The sequence below is a fragment of the Cucurbita pepo genome, chromosome 3, assembly GCF_057944985.1.
Source record: "Cucurbita pepo subsp. pepo isolate OVF chromosome 3, ASM5794498v1, whole genome shotgun sequence".
NCBI lineage: Eukaryota > Viridiplantae > Streptophyta > Magnoliopsida > Cucurbitales > Cucurbitaceae > Cucurbita > Cucurbita pepo.
Genome location: NC_141800.1, coordinates 996,113 through 1,016,369, shown reverse-complemented (window position 1 = coordinate 1,016,369; position 20,257 = coordinate 996,113). Strand labels below are relative to the sequence as shown.

The following is a 20,257-nucleotide window of genomic DNA, read 5'->3' as shown; positions in this document are numbered from 1 at the left end:
TGTGAAAAGGTTCTAATAAAGCATAAAGCAAAAAGCAAAATTACCATTACGGGATACCATTTTATACATTTTAATTTAATCCCTATAATATTATTTTTAAGTTTTTTAAATATAATTTGGTCACGTTTAATAAATCATGAATGTTACTACTGTACACAAATTAAATATATGATACAATGTGTGAATAAATAATTTTAATTTAATCCGAATTAATATCAATTTAAAAGTGATTAATGAGATCTGATCCAATTATAATATCTGATTAAAAAATTTTAAATTATAGAAACTATGTTAATTAAGATCATACTATTTAAAAATATTAATTATATTAAATATCTAAAAGGTAAAAAACTAAAAGTTTAAAAACATTTATGAAATTTACTAAATCGGTAAATTAACAATTAAAAAAGAAAAAAAAAAGAAAAAAAGGAATTTTTTGTTTTCGGAAAAGGTTAAAAAAAGGGGGAAAAAATGTGTGAAGATTCGGGGGAAGAGATGCGAACGAAATTGGGAGGAAATTGGGTTTGAAATAGTTGTTTTTTAATGGAGGCAATGTCTGGCTAAAGATTAAGATAGAGTGCTGGGTTAGTTCAAAAGTGATCAGCTCGCAGAATTTTGATCCATAATCGTCACTCTCCAACTCAAAAAGATCGATCTGAAAGCGAGTCTGAGAAGAGTTCTGGAGGTGTTTTTCCACTTCCAACCGCACCTACTTTGCTCCTCTTCTCAGATCCTCCCACTCTGTTTTGATTCTCTTCTCCGGAGGTATAATCTCTCTTTCTATCTCTGTTCATTTCTTCTTGCTTTGATTCTGAGTATGACTGTATATTTGTTTGGATGCACATGAAATCCTTACACTTCACTTGCTTTGTTTCTTTTTATGTATTTTTACTGTTTTTTCTGCTATTTCTATGCATGATGTTTGGAAACTCGATCATGTAATGGTGAACTCAAGAGTTCGATTCATTTCATTTCGATGTTTGTTTCTGAGAATCAGCATTGAATTTAGATGTTGTATTGTGCTCATTAGTTTTCAACACCTGCTTGGTCACTCCAGAAACTGATTCTAACATTACGGCATTGGTCTTCCTTTGTCGCTTGATTTTGTTTCCTCTCGCCACGACTTATCTCCGTGGTTTGATTTTGCCTATCTGGTTTTATCAGCTCTACAGAAAGAGAACAAGCTTGATTGTGATTGTGTGTGTTGCTTTTTATGAAATATCAGCTTTGAAGATGGTGCCAGATCCAACTTTTTTAGTACGTTATGGAGTGTTCAATCCTACCATCATACACCAATTGCCTTCCTTACCAACTATGAATACTACCGTTCTCAAATCAGTCGTGAAAACTAGCGAATAAATAAAATTGCTCTCGTATGCTCTGTTTCTGTTCGTATTGTGATTTTATCCACAGGGAATAATAACTGATTTCATCATGCCCCCTAAACTCGTATTATTCTCTTGGTAGACTTTGTTTTGTATTCATGCTAACAAGTTTCTTGTTTCTGCAGATCAAAGGACGAAAGTTGGAGCCAACAATTTTCTTCCTGCAATAAACATTCTTTGTACGATATCCTGTCTGTCTTATAGCGGATGGGGTGCGTTGGAAATTAATATTTTATTAAGAAATTGACTCCTTTGGGCATTGTGCATGTCTGGCCCTGAGGCCATCGTTGAAAACGTGGAAGGGACACTTTCTTCTGCCGGAAGAACGAAATCACTCGATGCCATTTCAAGCAAATGCGTCACATCTGCGATAACAAATGGTGAAACTGTTCTTAGCTCTGAGTCTGCTTGCTTCAGAGTTGCGGAGCTATTGCTTGTCAATGATGAGTTGTATTCTGGGTCTCTTCTTGATAACATCCCTGAGGGCACGGGGAAATATGTCTGGTCAGATGGATGCATATATGAGGGTGAGTGGAGAAGGGGGAGGAGGCATGGGACTGGAAAACTTCGATTTCCTTCTGGAGCAGTTTACGAGGGTGAATTTTCTGGTGGTTTTATTTATGGTACAGGAACATATAAAGGTCCTGATAATTTGATTTATAAGGGACGATGGAAATTGAATTTGAAACATGGTTTAGGTTATCAAGTCTATCCAAATGGGGATACTTTTGAAGGATCTTGGATGCAGGGAACACCTGAAGGGCCCGGTAAGTATACATGGGATAATGGAAATGTTTATTTGGGGAATATGAAAGCAGGGACGATGTCAGGGAAAGGAACCCTTACTTGGATAAATGGTGACTCATTTGAAGGAAACTGGTTGGGTGGCATGATGCATGGGTTCGGGGTATACATGTGGAGTGATGGAAGCTGCTATGTGGGGACGTGGACTAGGGGCCTGAAGGATGGAAAAGGGTCATTCTATCCAAAAGGAAGTCGCCTTCCAGCAGTTCAAGAAATTTACCTGAAGGCTTTGCGAAAAAGAGGGTTGTTACCCGATTTAAAAAGGCCGAATCATGCACATATTCATCATGCTACTACAGGGGATATGGGAAATTTCAAGGTTGGTGAGAACCAGCAATCCTCTGGAGTTTCATCTGATAAGATCTCAAAGGGCAGTTTGTTAAATCTGGAACATTATCGCACTAAAAATGTTTCCCTTGAAAGGCGCTGGAGTCTTGAGGTAGCAATTGAAAAAGTAATTGGACACGACTCTTCATCAGGATTATCAGACTATGAATTGGGTGGAAATGAAATAGATACAAAAATACCAATTTTGGAACGCGAGTATATGCAAGGTGTACTTATCAGTGAACTCGTTATAAATAATAGTTTTTCCTCCCCATCATCCAAAAAAGGAAAACGAAGACAGAGAAAGCTGGTCAAAGAGGTTAAGAAACCAGGTGAGATGATCATAAAAGGTCATAGGAGTTACGATTTGATGCTCAGTTTACAACTTGGAATCAGGTATGCTCATTTAACTACATTTAAACAAAAATCCCGAATTGTGTTTCTTTTAGAATATCTCAGACTTATTTCTTTATCCACGATTTGTTGCTTGTGCCTGGATTTTGATAATTATATCAATTACCCTCTTTCGTTGGCATGGAAGTCGTAAATTCATGAATATCATTTAAAAACCTCTGTCCTAGAAATAATATTACCAGCGAAAATAGATTATTGAAGAAAATGACTAAATGAGAACGGGCATAAATCATAAATCGGTCACTTAGAGGACAGAGGGAATGATGCTTTCTTGTGTATTTTTTGTTCTTGAACTCAAAATCCTTATTTACTTGCCAGTTACTACTGGTTATTTGTGACCATAAAGATGAATTTATATGGTTTATACCGTCAACAACGTTGAGAAGTTAGTATTGAACATACATTAGAATGTGGTCAGATACACTGTGGGTAAAATTACACCCATACAAAGGCGGGAAGTCAGGAGTTCAGACTTTGGTCCTCGAGCAAGCTTTTGGATGAACTTCCCTAAAGAAGGTTCCCAGTTGACTCCACCTCATCATTCAGAAGATTTTAAGTGGAAAGATTATTGTCCGATGGTCTTCAGGTTAGATGCTGGGCTTTAACATTTAGGGTTGTTATGTACGCAGATCATTCATTTATATATGCATGCAGAGTCACAGGATGCAAAGTCTTTTAGATACCTTCAATCGTCGATTCCTTCATATGCTGGGATGCTTTTTTTTTCCTTAAACTTTATACATGTGAAGTCTATCCGTATGCCGATATAGTTGTGTATAGTATATTGTCTTTCAGGGGCTTTTGTTCACTTTCCAGGGATGTAGACATTTATATGGTGATGCTTACCCTTATGATCGCTATGATTCAAGTGATTTAAATGTGCTACTTGTTTACCAATTTTCATGATGAAATATTTGGTCAGAAATGGAGCTGCTTAGATGATAGCCAAACAAATTATGGCTGGATGTCTTTGTCGGTCCTCACTCTTTTGTCTTGTTGTTTCTGACGCACAGCTTTATAAATACTACTTGAGAGAATTTTATAACGGTTTTCTTGTGGTCTATATGGAATGAAAGGTTTCAAGATCTTGAGGGATTAGAAGAAATCATTTAATAGCTTTTATGAATCACCATCCCTTTTGGCTTTTGGTGTAAAAACACTCAACTTTGTGAAAGATTTTAATATGAATTCAATTTCTTCCGATTGGAGATGTTTTTGGTAACCTGCCTTGGTGCAGGTCTGGGCTCTCCTCTCCTTGAAATTCTTTTATATATATAAAAGAATTTTGCTTCCTTTTACAATTGACCTGGAAATGTGCTTCTACAAGCTCGATTATGTGGCAATCTGGGCATCTCTACCATGTACCTTGAGCATGGTTGAATCCTTCTGCTCGTGTTGTTTTCCTTACCAACACTATGTCAGCATCAATGAGAAGGAGAAAATTCTTTTATCCTTATATTTTCCTAATTCAGGACAAATTGCAAAATACATGATACAAAAGTTAAGGCAAAGGTCAACTGTCTATTAGTTACTGTCCTATCATTATACATGTGAAAATATTCATTCGTGATAGTTTTTCTAGAATATCTAGTTTTCCATGTTGCTTAATCTCTTTTCTTGTAATTATGAAATGGAGGATTAAATATGTTTAGTTATGAAACTGTATGCAGATGATTTATGAACGATGCTCTTCTTCTTAGTCATTTCTGTCAAGTTTCAACATTATTTTTCTTAAATGTCTCTTAATGTAATTGTCTTGGAAAATTGGCTTTTTTCCACCCCAGGTATCTTCTTTATGTGGAAAATCAAAGTTCTGTTAAGTTTCAAGATGGGAGAATGTACTCGATTAATCTCATAGTTTTGTTATGCATTCTAACTTGCATTTACTAGGGTTGCAAGTAAGAAGAAATGTAGTTCTCAAAAAAGAAGAGATGTGCACAAAGATGATGGAATTTATGCTTTCTCTGCATCCTCTTGATTCATATCTTTATAAAAATTCGTTATAGGAATCTGAGGGAGATGTTTAAGATTGATGCTGCTGACTACATGATGTCCATTTGTGGCAATGATGCTCTTAGAGAGCTATCTTCACCTGGGAAGAGTGGCAGTGTCTTCTTTCTGTCCCAAGATGATCATTTCATGATTAAAACACTCCGAAAATCTGAAGTTAAGGTGTGTTCATCTCTACTTGCAAGTTGCAATGAGCGTCCAAATTGTTGCACACCCCTACATGCAATGATTAAACTTTCATAGAAATTGTAAATTTTCCAGAGTAACTTCTGCATAGCACATAGATATTTTTCTTCTTGGAAATTATGCAACGGCTTAGAAAATGTAGCGCCGTATTTTGATTGCATGATTCTCCAAGTAAAAAAAAAAAAAAAGAAAAAAACTAAATTCTGAGAGTTCAGATTGAATTATGATTTAGAAGTATTTATTGGGTTTAGAAAATGTAACACCGTATTTTGATAACGTAGGTGTTTCATTTTTCTGTTGGATGATACTGAGTTATTTTTTTTATGCATGTGTATATTTCATTTGATTGAAATGCATTTGTAAGATGCATACCAAGGAATAACATATCTTTTCTGAGTAAAGTAGACTACTTGAGATTTGAGTTTGAAGAAGTACCGCAACTTTATCTCATGCTTTAAGAAAAAAGACAACCCATCATGCCGAATAACCCTCATAGTTCTCGAGTTGCCTTAACAAGTCCGCCGGATTAAACTGTCACTCATGAATTTTCCGTGTGTTTTATTCATTTATATGCAAATAACATCTACAAATGTTTTGCTGTAGGTTCTTCTGCGGATGCTTCCAGATTATCATCATCATGTGAGGTCATATGAGAATACACTGGTCACAAAATTTTTTGGCCTTCATAGAATCAAACCATCCAGCGGTCATAAGGTATTAAACTCCAAAACTTGGAGCTTTTGTCCTAGCCTGTGGCATTCTCCGGTTCTTCCACATATGATGCGTTCTAGATGTACACAGACCCTAGCATATTGTTAGAAAATTAGAATTTAGGTTATCATATGTTATTTCTGACCTCATTGTGACCGCATGATTTTAAATGTTTCTTCAAACTTGCTTTGAAATTCAAGTTGTTAAATAATAACTTCAAACAACTAATATTTTATCAGCTAACATTTTGTTTTTGTGCAGTTTCGCTTTGTAGTAATGGGAAATATGTTCTGCACAGAGTTGAGAATTCATCGGAGATTTGATTTGAAGGGTTCGTCCCTTGGACGATCAGCAGACAAGGTTGAAATAGATGAAAACACCATACTCAAGGATTTAGATTTGAACTACTCGTTTTATTTGGAACCTACTTGGCGAGAGGCTTTATTAAAGTAAGTCATACTTAAATTATTCTCTATTTCTGGGAAGGCTATACGTTAGTATGTCATAGAATTGATTTTTTCTTCCAAGCATGCTATACGTTTGAGATAGAGCAGTACTTGATTGAAGGAACTCTAGCTCACCAAACAACTATTGCTGAACAAGCATTTTTCAACATTGAAAGGCATGTGTGTGTGTGTGTTTGTCATTCTTAAATCACATGTTCTCTTCAATACAGGCAGATCGAGATTGATAGTAAATTCCTAGAAGTGCAGAATATCATGGACTATAGCCTTTTGTTGGGTGTACATTATCGTGCCCCACAACGGCTACAATCCCACATATCTTACAATCGAAGCATAAGGGCTGATGGGTTGGAAATTCTTGCGGAGGATGGTGAGTATCAAATGAGAACTTTTTTTTATCTTTTGTATTTCCGGTCAATATTTATAATCGCTCCGGCTTCAAATTTTTAAAAAAGGATATAATACATTAAGAATAGGCTAAATAACTTATACGGTAAAAATTACATGGATTGGAGAAATCACAAAATGAAGATCCCTTAATTTATACTGCTGCGAGATTTTTGATATTCTGAGATCCAAAATCAGGTATTTATTGGTTATGAATATGAAGCTGTACATTTTAGAATTTTATTATTCTGTTTGCCAGTATAATGCTAGGAAAGCAAGGTTGGTGGACCTCGATAATATTCAAAGTTCGGCAGTACTTTTCATTTTCATATGAAATTATGAATATTAGAGTAATTTTGATTTGACAGTTCTTATGGACCTCTGGAAAATTTTCTCCATTAGTTTTCCATATCCAACATAACGTTTACCAGTCTTATCTCCAGACGTTGGCTATTGATATGCTATGAGTATGACTTGAATTGAAACATTAGTTTGATATTGACGGATGCCAATTACCTTAGCTTGCTGATTATCCAGCCTAAGATCCTATTCTGTTTTGCCATTGAGACTGAGCTTACAATTGGGAGAATTTTCGGATCTCGGTACTTGTGGCCATCTAAATTTCATCTGTTATGCATTGGATTGAGTATAATTTTGTGTTTAGCCAGTCACCCAGTTGATTTTCTGATTTGATTTGATTTGATTTGATTTGATTTGATGTACTTGACACAACTAGCTGCTAATATTAAATGGCAGATCCTTTCGAGGAAGACATATCGACCTACCCACAAGGCCTTGTCTTAGTACCTCGCACAGATGATAACAGTGTTGTTGTTGGCCCCCACATCAGAGGCAGCCGTTTGCGAGCATCATCTGCAGCTGGGGATGAGGAAGTGGATCTTCTGTTGCCTGGTACTGCAAGGTACTACTTTTCATCCCCACAAAATTCTCATTCTTCCAACTACTTATGTAATCATGCATACATGGTAAGAGCAAGACAGCTGACCTAATCAAGAATCAACCTGTCTGATCATTATTATAGCTTGAAGATTGAGACATATCTTCAAGCACGTCTCAGTGTTTGTTTGTCAACCACAGTAGAATCATGTTTACAAAGTAGGTTATGGTTTATTAATCTTTACTCGCTACTCTTCTTGCAATTACTGGTATTTAACAATATCTATCAGAAAGAATTGCAATTGAGAAAATCGTTTCACACTCCGTCATGCAGGCTCCAAATCCAACTTGGAGTGAACATGCCAGCAAGAGCTGAGCAAATTCTAGGAGAAGAAGAAAATCAGATGTTTCACGAGGCTTATGATGTGGTTCTATATCTGGGTATCATCGACATTCTACAAGAGTACAATATGAGCAAGAAGATCGAACATGCATATAAATCTATTCAATTTGATTCATTGTCCATCTCTTCTGTGGATCCTACATTCTATTCCCAACGTTTTCTTGAGTTCATATTTCAGAAAGCATTCCCTCAAAATGCTCTCGCAAGCTGAGGAATGTTGCTCCACATGCATATCCTTACAATTCAATTTCTCCTCCGGAAGTTTTCCTGCAGCAGGCGATGCATATTACAACGATTGAAGATCGGAGAGCCTTCATTTTGGAATCTGTGGAGGGTTGTGGGTGACAAATGGTGGCGATGAGACCCAGGTTGTGCAAGTGCTTTAAAATTCTCAGCCGTTCGCTTGTAGATTATTTTAACACTCTTTTCCACGTCCTAACATAATCTTCTGCAGTTCCTCTGGTAGAGTCTTAATTTATACTTCCATTCATATTGAGCTTACGACATTTCTCTCTCCCCTTACTCTTCTACTATTGAAAAGGAAATAAGGGAAATCGCCCATGAAGATTCTACATTCAGTTGCTAAGGGGCTGCATGTTTTTTTTTATTTCCCCTATGATACTTGTAAGTTAGTTGCAGAAACAAGTTCATCATAGCTCTACATTGTTGATCTCAAATTTTGGTCATTTCTTTCATAAATGTGTTTTTTTTTTTCTTTTCAAATTAAGCGTTTTGAGTATCGTTGTGAATTGTTCGTGCTAGAATCAGCGATTTTGAGAAATATTAAAAATTATGGGTTTTTTTTTTTTTTTTTTTTTACAATAATATGGTTCAAGCATCTTAGCTGTTAGATACAACAATTTTCTTTCATTTTGCCTGAATAGATACAACAATAAAAAATATGTTTAGTTTCTACATGCCGAAATATGATCATAGAATGGAAAAGTGCAACAAAATTCACTAATGATTGCGCATAAAGTAGGGATCCTAGACGAGATCGATGGTCTCGAGAGCAAGCCGTCGTAGACGCTCTCGACGATCGATAGCTTCATTCTGAGCAAAGGCCGCTCCTCCACTTCCCGGCTTCGACCCCCACTCTCTGTCCATCGCCGTCGAACTTCGGCGTTGCTTCTTTACCGGATCCGAATTTCCGACTGACAAAGCTACTCCATCGTCGTCCCGGCGACATAAAAGGACCTAAAAGGCCCAAAATGAGAGAACCAATTGGGCTACGGCCCATAATCGTTTACGAATTATTGGGCCAAATTATAAATGGCCCATGGAGTTTAGAGCTAAAAAGTACACGATCATTTCGAAATATAACGGCCTCTCTAATTAAAAAATAAAATCCGAGTGAAAATGACGGAAAAGCTGAAGATCATCCATCCATCCATCCATCCATCCATCCATCCATCCATCCATCCATCCATCCATCATGATCTTTCTTAATGATGATTGAGATTCCCACTACGCCTAAAAAAAAGATTAAATTATTGCATATAAACAGTTACTCCAAGGACAGAAAAATGTTAGCTTTATTTCAAAATTTGAATTTTTTTTGCAAGGAATATCTGATCATAAAAATCCCATTTTGAATTTACAAAAATAATTTGAAGTTTATTCCAAGAAAAAACTTGGTTTACAAGAAACAAGTTTGCTGAAACAGGGAGCCAAGCAGTAGAGTTGGGACAAAACCATTGAATTCCCATAAAAGAAAGGGTATAATAGAGACAATAACATTACATTTCATCTAAGAAAAGAAAAAGGGGAAGGGCAAAGAACAAATACGTTGTCGTCTCACCTGGTGCTCACTTAGCCGTTTTCTTGGAACTTCTTCCTTCTTCCTTCTTCCCTGTTTTCTTACATAAACAAACATGGCCCAATAGAATTTTGTAATCCCATTTTTCTGTTCTTTCATTTGGATCATCAAAATGGGATCCTCTTCCGGCCAGACCAGCAATTACGATCTGTCGTTTAAGGTTTTGTTGATCGGCGATTCGGGTGTCGGCAAAAGTAGTCTTCTTCTCAGCTTCATCTCTACTAATCTTGAAAATCTTGCCCCTACTATTGGTATGTTTTGTTTTGCCACAACAACCAAACCCCACTTTTTCTTTTGCATTCAAGAAGCGCATGAAGGAAAAAGATGAACAGGACATGCCCTTCTCATCTTCTTCTTCTTTGTGGTGCTTTGGTTCTGTGTTTGGATCTGTTTTGTTCTTTTTTTTCAACAGTTTGTTTCTTTTTAGGTGTGGATTTTAAGATCAAGCTGCTTAAGGTGGGTGGGAAGAGATTGAAGCTGACAATCTGGGACACTGGTAATGATTAAGCTTTAAACGGTTCTTTTATCTGCCATTTTTGGTTCAAATTCTGGAGATTTTCACTTCGTTTTGTATCTGAACTTGTTAGAACTAAATTTGGACCTATACTCCAAATTTTATCTCTGCTCGAACTGTCTCTCTTTTGTTGTTCCTGTCTAAATGATTTGGGAAGAAGAAAGTTTGCCAAAGTCATTGGAATCTCAATTGTTTCACGGTTTCCAATAGTTTTTCACTTCAGATGGACTGGTTTTGAACTTGTTTAAGCCTTGGTTTCTTGCAGCTGGACAAGAGAGATTCAGAACATTAACCAGCTCCTACTATAGAGGTGCCCAAGGGATCATTCTTGGTAAGGCCAATGCTGAAGGATGTTTCACTGACATTTTGTTGTCTTCTGAGCTAATGTTTCTCTGGGTTATGTGCTGTTCATTTATCCTGAAATGTTTATTATCTTGTGGTAGTCTATGATGTCACACGGAGAGAAACGTTCGAGAACTTATCCGATGTATGGGCTAAAGAAGTGGAACTCTACTCGACGAATAAGGACTGTGTCAAGATGCTTATTGGTAATAAGGTTGACAGAGTAAGTTTGCTTCTTTCTCTGGTGTTCTAGAGAACACTCCTCAAGTTGAACACCTGCATTTTTGAATGATTTATCGACAAACGCTATTCACGAGTAGCGATAATCGTTTAGGGAATGTTTCTAAGCTCTATGGTATTCAGCTTGAGAAATGATAGAAGTTCATGTGTGTTGAACATAGGAATCTGAAAGGGCTGTGAGCAGAGAGGAGGGGGCTGCTCTAGCAAAAGAGCTTGGATCCCATTTCCTTGAATGCAGCGCTAAGACCAGAGAGAATGTGGAGAAATGCTTTGAAGAGTTGGCATTGAAGGTAGATATCTATCAAACCAATTTCGAGTACTAACCTCGAGAAATCGATCGCCTCGTTCGTTGTATGAACCTTTGTTTTTTGGTGGTACAGATCATGGAGGCTCCTAGTCTAATTGAACAGGGTTCCACTGTTGTAAAAAGAAACATTCTGAAGCAGCAGGAATTCCAGGCTGCATCAACAACAGGTTGCTGCCTCTGAAAACTCGAGCACCAAACATATAGCATGATTCTCCTTATCCACAGTTTCTGTACATGTCTCCTACTGCTTCTCCTTGTCATTGAGTTGTTTGTTTGCTTAAATGACTGTAATTGGGAGTTGAAAAAGAAAGCTAAATACATCAAACCATTCACTTATGTAATTTTCTTCTTCTTCCAGTTTCTCTTCCCATTCTTTGGATTGTTTGGCATGGTATTCTACCTATCTATACTAACAAATTCGGCTTGTATCATATGATCAACACATTATTCACTCAATATATCACAATTCTACCTCTAAATAACTAAATATTTACATCGAGTTTGTGAGATCTCTATATTGGTTGGAGAGTAAAATGAAACATTAAAGATATAGAAACCTCTCTCTAGCATATGCGTTTTAAAACCGTGAGGCTAACGTTGATACGTAATCGGTCAAAGCGGACAACATCTACTATTGGTGGACTTGAGCTGTTACAAATGGTATCAGAGTCAGTCATCGACCGGTGTGCTAGCAAGGATACTAGGGGTTGTTACAAATGGTATCGGAGTCAGTCATCGGGGAGTGTACAAATGAGGACGTTGGGATCCAAGAGGGTGGATTGTGAGATCTCACATCGGTTAGAGAGGGGAACGCTCCAAGGGGGTGGATTGTGAGATCTCACATCAGTTAGAGAGGGGAACGCTCCAAGGGGGTGGATTGTGAGATCTCAAATCGATTAGAGAAGGGAACGAAACATTGGTTATAAGGTGTGGAAACTTCACCCTAATAGATGCATTTTAAAACTGTAAACCAAACAACAAGACAATATTTACTAGGAGTGTGGCAAATTTGAATGGAAAACAAGAGGAGAGACTTTGAGCTCAGCTTTGTTTTTTGTCTTTCACAATTTATCTTTTTGAAATTGTAAAGGAAGGTTTCCCCCTTCACAATAATTTTCTGTCTTTTTGTATTGTGTACAATGGACTCCTAGCATAAACAGTATTAGGCAACCAATGGCCCCTTCATGTTGGAAAGGCAATCACAGGAAACTCCTCCCCCAACCACAAGTTTGGTTCATAAAGAAAGGTAATATTCACCCCATCGTCTGTTTCTCATCGGTTTCACTACCAACCAGCAGCAATGATCTATGTTTTTGATAAAATGGATCCCATCTGAATTCTTCTTGAATTTAATTTCTAACCCTAATATTTTCAGTTCTTGACTATTTTTCATACAAAATTATGTTTTACAATATTCTCTACCTACAAAGGCTCTAAAAAAATCACTTGAATTACTCCAATGTTACTATATAGAATGCAACCAAAGATTCTAAAATAACATGACTACCTCTCCAATATTATAAAACTTTCATATCTAGACATGAAAGCGTCTCTGTAGTAGTAGAATAAACTTAAGAAAAAGAAAACTGAAACACTATCAACAAAGTTAGAGACAATAAACCTAAAACTGTGAAGCCCAAAAAGTTGCCTAAGTCATTTTAAGCACCGCTATCAGATGGAGCCTACTGACACCCCATTGCCATGTGGGCTGAGGCAGCTTCCAAGATCGTCCTGGCCTCTGTCCCGGGATCGGCAAGTTCAGTTGGGGCCTGTTAAACAGAAGCAATACTTTAGAAAATGGGCACCGCCAAATACAGGAAGATGAAGTTCCAATATTCAGTCAAAATACAAACCTTCCCGTATGTATTCTCCTTGGTGGGAGATGCCCCTGAAGCTAGCAGTAACCTTATAACTGCAGCATGCTCGCCTCTTGCAGCATGATGAAGAGGCTGTAAAAATAATGTTCACAATCAATTTGGTAGCAATGACATTATTGGAACTGATTACTTCTCCATGACGGTTTTAAAAGTTTTCTAGAAGGTTATGCTACAAAGATATAGGAAGTCATTATCTCTTTTCAACAAGAGCAGGCAGATAACATTCGCTAGCATGTGTGATGTGTAAAAGGACTTCTTAAACTTACAAAAGTCCATTATTCATATTGTTGAAGAAGCAAATGTAACCGTACCACAGACAAAATTTCTAGAATAATGTTGCCCTGTGCTTTACAGTAAAGCCAAAAAAACTAGGTGTATTATCTATATTTTATTGCATCAACAAGGAAGGTATAGTTTAACATGGTCGTTGCTACTAGCAAATATCTGCTACGGGCAATTGATAAAACTTAGCTATCTGTTTATCAAAAAGGATAAAACTTTGGACATCCAAGATAAACCAGCTACTTACAGTGTCACCTTCTGCATCAACTGACTCTACCATCCTCTTCACACCGTCTGTGCCATTAGCACTATTTAGTAGGAATTGTACAATCTCTACATAACCTGCACAGATCATTGGAGGAGGAGAAAAAAAATGAGACCAGCAAGACTCGATTGGGTTACTCCACACTCCTTGATTGTGGAGCGGCATACCGAAAAAGAAAAGAAGAAAAAGCCCATTCCGAAACCTTCACTATCAAGTTCAAGATAATTAAAGAAATTCCAATGGCAAATTTAGGAACCCGGATGAAGATCAGAAAAAAGCAGCACTCAAACGCATAGCAACATTTTGAAGAGCTAAATCTTTTATTACTGTGAGCTCAAAAGTGGAAATTGTTTCTAACAGCCTACTCACCCCCAGCAGAAGCATCATGCAAAGGAATGGCACCATCTTCATCTTGAACCTCCAAGTTTGCCCCTCTTTCCACCAGCAACTATATAAAGCATAATTTATTTAAAAATAAGCCACAAATCATAAAAAGTTCAAAATAAAATATGTTGAAGCTTGCATAGGGTAGCCAACCTGGACACATGGCAGATGGCCATATAGACAGGTAAGGTGTAGAACAGTGTCCCCATCTTCCACAGCGTCATTTATACTTCCCATCGTTAAGTTATCTGAAAGAAAGCCGACAAGGGAGGCAACATTAACATTAAACTCATAACGAGAAAAAAAGCTCCAGCAAAATTAAAACCAGAGGCCTCGATTCACATAGCTTACAGTAAAAAGAATGGATATGAAAGACACTAGTGGTATGAAAATAGAATATCATAAAATGCAAACCACTCAATGAAATGAATTACATGTAGTTTCCTCTTCATGCAACTGATTCTGCATCAACATAAACATAAAAGATACACACAAAAACTTTCTGAGATTAAATTGTCATAAACCAAAAGAGGGGCTCCCATTAAGACCTCATCACAATTGAAATGAACAAGAAAACCAACATGCATTCATTAAAACTACCATCTTTTCAGAGTAGAGTAACTGAATGATGATCAGATATTTAAGCAGAAGAACGTTGTAAAATTAATCGAAAAAAGATCATCCCGACCTAATCAGGACAGTGAATAATCCAGTAAAATTAACAGAAAAGTCTAGCAACAGAACTGGTAGAAAATCGCAGTGCGATTGGAAGGAATGAGTTGAACCTATAGCGTTACGAAGGCCATTAACGTCGCCGAGCTGTGCGGCGGTAGCTAGGGCGCGGAGGTGAGGTGGCGTATCGGAATCGAATTCAATGACACCATTCTCTTCAAAAAGGGCGTTATCTTCCTCGTAATCGTCTTCGTCTACGACACCGTTGCGCCTGCCTGGAACCGCCATTAAAGTTCAAGCTTCCTCCGATGATCTCTAGGTCAGAGAAAGCCGAAGGGATTCACAAAACAAATGGCATGCTTATAGTTTCTTCATCTTCGCCAGCAAAGGCCGGCCGGCCCAGCTCTGAACGTTTGACTTCAAAGTTGGACACTTTTGGGCCCTCCGGCCCAACACATTATTTTAATGTAAATTTTGTTATAATTTGATTTTTTTTTTAAATAATATTATATTTTATAGAATATTTTAAATTTAAGGCTAAATTATGAAATATATATATATATATATATATATATATATATATATATATATATTAAAACTCCTAATTTAAAATAGTTTACATACATTGATATAACTTCTTCAAATAATTTATCGAGGGAGAGGAAACCGAAACGGTTTTAGTTTTAAAGTGACGTTAAAGTGAGAGGAGAAACACGAGAACCTTACATAATCCACTACTTTCGGTTCGAGTTTTCTCGTTTCCTATTCCGTTCTCTCTACTTCTACTTTTAGTTCGAGTTTTCTCGTTTCCTTTTCTTTTCTCTCTCTTTTAGCTCGAGTTTTCTCGTTTCCTTTTCCTTCCTCTCTACTTCTCTATCACATGCTTCTTACACGGCGAGAAACTAAATTTGTCGTTTTTTTTTTTTTGTTTAATGATCCCAAGAACATAACCAACATGCTAACAAGAAGAAACTAACGCCAACCCACCTTTTTGTTTTTCCTCCAAACAAAATATTCCCCAAAAAACAAGACTTGTACCATCAACAATTGATGCAAAAATGGTGCCTTTGCGTCCAAATTAAAAAAGAAATCAATATAATTAACAACATTGAAGATGGGTGATCTTGAGTTAGAATTGAACTGAATTGAAGTTAGCCAAATTAATAGATACGCATTAGGAATCGAATTAATAAATTGTATACTCAAATCCAAACCCCAAGAAGGAATTAATTGAATCCCAATTGGGAGTTTTAATTTGCTGCAAATGATGCGATGTTTGCGACAACAGTAGGGGAAAAAAAAAAAAAAAAAAAGAAAAGATCAGTAATGGCAATCCACCAATGGCGATGCGCCGGAGAACACAGCTACCGGTGGCCGGTGCCGGTCTTCCTCCGGCGCCGGAAGGTTAAGATCCAACTCCAACATATTCCTCTTTTTCTTTGTCATCAAATCCTGCAACTGCGGAGTTGTAGTAGTAGTAGTAGTAGCACCTCTAGTCGGATTGGCGGTCAACGCTCTGTGTCTTCTCATATGGCCGCCGAGGGCCTGGCCGGAGGAGAATTCCGCTCCACAAATGGAACACTCATGAACCTTGGGTTTGATGAGGTCGTTAACGGCAGCGGGGGGCGGCGGAGGAGGAAGACGGCTGGTGGTGGACAATTGCAAGGAGAGTTGGATTGAATCAGAGGGTGTAAAATGGGGTTGCGGAACAGAGGTATTAACAATGTTGTTGAATTTGGGCTTTTTATGGCTAGCTCTATGTCCACCCAAGGCTTGAAAAGAAGGAAAATAACGATCGCAAGTTTTGCACTGATAAAGAAACAACGATTGATTAGCAGCCAATTTCTGTCGAACCAAAACAGGGCTGCTGCTGCTGCTGCTACAAGCCCCTGTTCGAGTTCTCCCCTGCGCCAAAAGCATCAAACAATTAGCCAAATCCTGATCCTCTTCTCCTTCTCGGGCTAACCCAGCGGAGGAGCTAGAACAATCAGCAGCCGAAGATGCGGAAGAAACAGAGGGCGGTCTTGAGCGTTTGGTTCGCTTGCCCTTCATGATTTGAGCCTGGTTTTCATCTGGGGTTTCAGCCATTTTTCTTGAGGGAATGTTAAGAATAGTGAATTGATTGATATGAAAAAGATGGGCGAAGAATGGAAGTTATATATAGAGAAGAAGAAGAAGAGGAAGCAATGTAAGTAAGAGGAGGCTAAGAAACGAGTGAGATTCGGTTGGCTTTGAAGCAAACCCCACCCATTACTTTTTACGCACGATTCCTTTCTGTAGGATTAGTTTGCAAGCCTGGAACCACATAATTTGCGCTATTCCCTAACCCCCCCATCTCTCGCAATAACCACAAAGCCCCTCATTTAACTATTACTATTTTATGTGACACATTCAGTAATTTATGTCATCACATAATGGAGGTTGACCAAAACAAGAACCCACCCACTTCAATCCCGCCGGCTACTATACTTTAACCCAATTATTAACTAAGCATCTTTTCATGGGCCACCCAATCATTGGGGTGTACTACTACACACTACTACAACGTGGGTTGGGTCATTTTAATTTTGCGTCAACCCCAGTTCATAATGCTTTAAAAAGACTTCAAATTTACCAAATTTAGGGTGGTTTGAGAAATGGGTTGTGGTTAAAACGTGGAATAGTTGGGAAAGTTTGAGTCTTTTTTAGTTGGAAGAAAACGGAGAGAAGAGGGAGATATAAGGATTATACTTGGCGTGAGGGTGTCGCGGTGGGCGGGCGGTGAGTGCCCGGGAGGCGATGAAACGTTAGGGTGTGTGGCGCACCAGCATCACCAAGTAAAGCATCATCCCATTCATTTTTTTTTTTTGTTATATTTATTTATTTTAATTGACTTTGCTGTCTGCTACTACTACTACTACTTCTCCACTACCTTTCTCTTTCTCAACACTTCCAAAAAAGAAATTGTTGGTTCAAGAAATTTATATAATATTTGATAAAAACAGATTGTATTATTTAAATTATTAGATTGATAATGATTTGGGTCTTCTATGATTGGCTAGTCGTGGATTAGCTTTTCTTCTTGTCTTTCTCTCCCTCGTTCTTCTTGTGAGACAAGATATTTTCGACAAACTTTGGTAGGAGTAGTCCTACTCCCACCCGTGTCTTGCTGACTGGACTTGATACCATTAGTAACAGTTTAAGTCCACCGCTAGTAAATATTATCCTCCTCTCCGACCCCATGTCTACTAGGGAGAGATTCCTACTCCCTGGAGATATTAAGTCTTTGGGGGAGGTTTCCACAGGGTGGGTGTCCACCTTGCATTTGGGCCGAATGGGCCAAAATATTGGTTGAGGATTGAGGTTGAATGGGCCATTCAATTCGAAATGGGCTTCCCTATATATTTAATTTTTAATATACTTAGAACTTGGTCAAGGGTCAGGGAGTGTGGGTCCACGACACCAATGGAAAACAGAGAGGTCAGTGAGCAGAGCTGGCAGAAAGTACATAGGTCACCAATCATAACTGCCCAGTCACAATGCCAGCTGGTGCTCTATTTTGTATGATGATGTGTACCATCTCTCAGCCGGTGAGCCCCACCCACGTGGCTCCTCCTCATTTTTATTTTTATTTTTCTTTTTTTCTTCCCTCCCTTCTAGCACACGAAATTTGGTTCCTTACACTATTAATACACGTGCTAAATTCCCAAAACATACAAAATAGATGTCCTCTTAATTTTTAGATCATAAATTTGTGACATTAATCTTTTAATGGGATATAAGTAATCTCTACTACTTCGGGTCCAACATCCTTGCTCGCACATCGCTACGTGTTTAGTTTTAGTAGTATTTGTAACATCTAAAACCCACCACTCAGTTCTTAAAAATTAAATAAAAATAAATTAGGTTGGTAAGGCGAGATAAAAATAAAATAAAAATAAATCTTTTGCATTCAGCTTTACCGGCAACCGGCAGTAGTCAGCTGTTCATGGTCCTGTCCATTTCAATATAAACCGTAGGAGGGATTTGGCATTGTCATCCCCCGGAGATATCACTTCCACTGTAACTCCTCTGTCTTATTTACTCCACCATGCCGTTCCAGAGGATAGTAATCGCCGTCGGCCGGCCGGAGGAGGCCACCCATCCCGCCGCCCTGAAGGCCGCCTTGGCCGAGTTCATTTCCACTCTAATCTTTGTTTTCGCTGGCCAAGGTTCGGGTCTTGCTTTCTCTAAACTCACCCATAATTCTCCCACCTCCCCTGCTGCCCTCATCATCGCTTCCTTAGCTCATGGCTTTGCCCTTTTCGTCGGAGTCTCCACCGGCGCCAACATCTCCGGCGGCCACCTCAACCCCGCCGTCACTTTCGGAGCCTTAGTAGGCGGAAATATCACCCTCCTCCGCGGCATTCTCTACTGGATAGCCCAACTCCTCGGCGCTCTTGTCGCTAACTTGTTGCTTAAATTCGTCATCACGGACGTAGTGAGTCATTTAATTAACCTTCCTCATGGTTAATTTCACAATTAAATATTAAACATTTTCAATTTCAAGCTTGAAATTAAGAGTAATTTTTCGTAATGATCAATGTTGGCAGGTAATTTCTGGATTCTCGCTGTCAGCAGGGGTGGGAGTGTGGGAGGCGCTCGTATTCGAGATCGTAATGACATTCGGATTAGTGTACACAGTTTACGCCACCGCCATCGACCCCAAAAAGGGTGAGTTGGGAGTGATAGCACCCATCGCCATCGGGTTCATAGTGGCCGCCAACATTCTGGTGGGCGGCCCATTCACCGGCGCTTCCATGAACCCGGCCGTGGCATTCGGACCCGCCGTCGTGGCTGGGTCTTGGGCCCAGCACTGGATCTACTGGGCCGGCCCACTGATTGGCGGCGGCTTGGCTGGCATTGTCTATGAGCTGTTCTTCATTGGGTTCACCCATGAGCCCCTCCCCGCCGCGGAGTACTAAAATTAAAACCACACCCGGGATTGTGGCCCTGTTCTGTAGTAATTAACCATATCTATTTCTTCTCCGTGTTGGTTGCTGTATGGTTGTGTTAATCTCATCTTGTTCTTGAACTTTCCCATCTCATTTTCCTTATGAATGTAATGATTTCAGTCCGTACTCTGTTCTAAACCCAATTTCTAAGTGTAAAAGGAAAAAATGGGGTTAAATTTTAGGGGGATGTGAGATAGGTGCGTGGGACACGTGATGCGTTGTTGACTGGAAATTGGACAAGGAGTGTTTGGATACAAGTAGAGTGTGGACCAGTGGCGCATCCAACGAGGATGAGGCTGACCCGGTGAAGGGGCATGGCAGCTTTGCAGACACTAACGCTTGGGTTGTGATTCACGTGCTAGTAAATACGATAAGATAAGGTCTGGTCTGGCCCCAACTCTCTAAATCTAAATGTTAAAAGGCGTAGAAACTTCTCTCTAATAGAATGTCTTACAATTGTGAAGTTGAGGGGATACATAACAACATAAAATAGATAATATTTACTCACCGTGGGCTTGGACTTTTACAAATAATATCATAATCAAACACCTAGTGTGGCAACGAGGGCTCTGGCCTCCACTAATGTTGGATTGT

At 38.6% G+C, this 20,257-nt stretch overlaps 5 protein-coding genes across 5 annotated transcripts; 3 read left to right on the top strand and 2 right to left on the bottom strand.

Moving 5' to 3' along the window:
- The first annotated feature begins 475 nt into the window (after window positions 1–475).
- LOC111790559 (phosphatidylinositol 4-phosphate 5-kinase 9) lies at window positions 476–8,702 on the top strand. The gene is made up of 9 exons (XM_023671508.2): window positions 476–765; window positions 1,511–2,912; window positions 3,349–3,516; window positions 4,937–5,102; window positions 5,730–5,840; window positions 6,099–6,286; window positions 6,514–6,671; window positions 7,445–7,610; window positions 7,920–8,702. The coding sequence occupies exons 2-9, from the start codon at window positions 1,651–1,653 to the stop codon at window positions 8,197–8,199; spliced, it is 2,499 nt and encodes an 832-aa protein (XP_023527276.2). The 5' UTR covers window positions 476–765; window positions 1,511–1,650; the 3' UTR covers window positions 8,200–8,702.
- A 997-nt stretch (window positions 8,703–9,699) lies between these two features.
- Window positions 9,700–11,551, top strand: LOC111790078 (ras-related protein RABC2a). The gene is made up of 6 exons (XM_023670877.2): window positions 9,700–10,058; window positions 10,235–10,303; window positions 10,587–10,652; window positions 10,765–10,886; window positions 11,065–11,193; window positions 11,284–11,551. The coding sequence occupies exons 1-6, from the start codon at window positions 9,920–9,922 to the stop codon at window positions 11,389–11,391; spliced, it is 633 nt and encodes a 210-aa protein (XP_023526645.2). The 5' UTR covers window positions 9,700–9,919; the 3' UTR covers window positions 11,392–11,551.
- Window positions 11,552–12,661: 1,110 nt separating this feature from the next.
- LOC111789922 (Ankyrin repeat family protein) lies at window positions 12,662–15,033 on the bottom strand. Its single transcript, XM_023670647.2, has 6 exons — window positions 14,804–15,033; window positions 14,172–14,266; window positions 14,004–14,082; window positions 13,617–13,711; window positions 13,064–13,159; window positions 12,662–12,979 (listed from the first exon to the last, which is right to left on the bottom strand). Exons 1-6 carry the CDS (start codon window positions 14,976–14,978, stop codon window positions 12,893–12,895), a joined length of 627 nt encoding a protein of 208 aa, XP_023526415.2. The 5' UTR covers window positions 14,979–15,033; the 3' UTR covers window positions 12,662–12,892.
- A 905-nt stretch (window positions 15,034–15,938) lies between these two features.
- On the bottom strand, window positions 15,939–16,939 carry LOC111791396 (zinc finger protein ZAT5). The gene has a single exon (XM_023672717.2). It carries the CDS (start codon window positions 16,776–16,778, stop codon window positions 16,011–16,013), a length of 768 nt encoding a protein of 255 aa, XP_023528485.2. The 5' UTR covers window positions 16,779–16,939; the 3' UTR covers window positions 15,939–16,010.
- A 1,735-nt stretch (window positions 16,940–18,674) lies between these two features.
- LOC111789968 (aquaporin TIP1-1) lies at window positions 18,675–19,785 on the top strand. Its single transcript, XM_023670711.2, has 2 exons — window positions 18,675–19,149; window positions 19,262–19,785. The coding sequence occupies exons 1-2, from the start codon at window positions 18,760–18,762 to the stop codon at window positions 19,631–19,633; spliced, it is 762 nt and encodes a 253-aa protein (XP_023526479.1). The 5' UTR covers window positions 18,675–18,759; the 3' UTR covers window positions 19,634–19,785.
- Window positions 19,786–20,257: the final 472 nt, after the last annotated feature.

Excerpts from the sequence above, each read along its gene's own strand:
- LOC111790559 (XM_023671508.2), top strand. The coding sequence starts at position 1,651 with ATGTCTGGCCCTGAGGCCATCGTTGAAAACGTGGAAGGGACACTTTCT. Across the intron at positions 6,287-6,513 it reads TGGCGAGAGGCTTTATTAAA|GCAGATCGAGATTGATAGTA; the intron begins GTAAGTCATACT and ends TCTTCAATACAG. Across the intron at positions 7,611-7,919 it reads CTGTTGCCTGGTACTGCAAG|GCTCCAAATCCAACTTGGAG; the intron begins GTACTACTTTTC and ends TCCGTCATGCAG.
- LOC111790078 (XM_023670877.2), top strand. The coding sequence starts at position 9,920 with ATGGGATCCTCTTCCGGCCAGACCAGCAATTACGATCTGTCGTTTAAG. Across the intron at positions 10,059-10,234 it reads AAATCTTGCCCCTACTATTG|GTGTGGATTTTAAGATCAAG; the intron begins GTATGTTTTGTT and ends GTTTCTTTTTAG. Across the intron at positions 10,887-11,064 it reads TTGGTAATAAGGTTGACAGA|GAATCTGAAAGGGCTGTGAG; the intron begins GTAAGTTTGCTT and ends TGTTGAACATAG.
- LOC111789922 (XM_023670647.2), bottom strand. The coding sequence starts at position 14,978 with ATGGCGGTTCCAGGCAGGCGCAACGGTGTCGTAGACGAAGACGATTAC. Across the intron at positions 13,712-14,003 it reads GCATGATGCTTCTGCTGGGG|GTTATGTAGAGATTGTACAA; the intron begins GTGAGTAGGCTG and ends TGATCTGTGCAG. Across the intron at positions 12,980-13,063 it reads AGGAGAATACATACGGGAAG|GCCCCAACTGAACTTGCCGA; the intron begins GTTTGTATTTTG and ends TCTGTTTAACAG.
- LOC111791396 (XM_023672717.2), bottom strand. The coding sequence starts at position 16,778 with ATGGCTGAAACCCCAGATGAAAACCAGGCTCAAATCATGAAGGGCAAG.
- LOC111789968 (XM_023670711.2), top strand. The coding sequence starts at position 18,760 with ATGCCGTTCCAGAGGATAGTAATCGCCGTCGGCCGGCCGGAGGAGGCC. Across the intron at positions 19,150-19,261 it reads AATTCGTCATCACGGACGTA|GTAATTTCTGGATTCTCGCT; the intron begins GTGAGTCATTTA and ends CAATGTTGGCAG.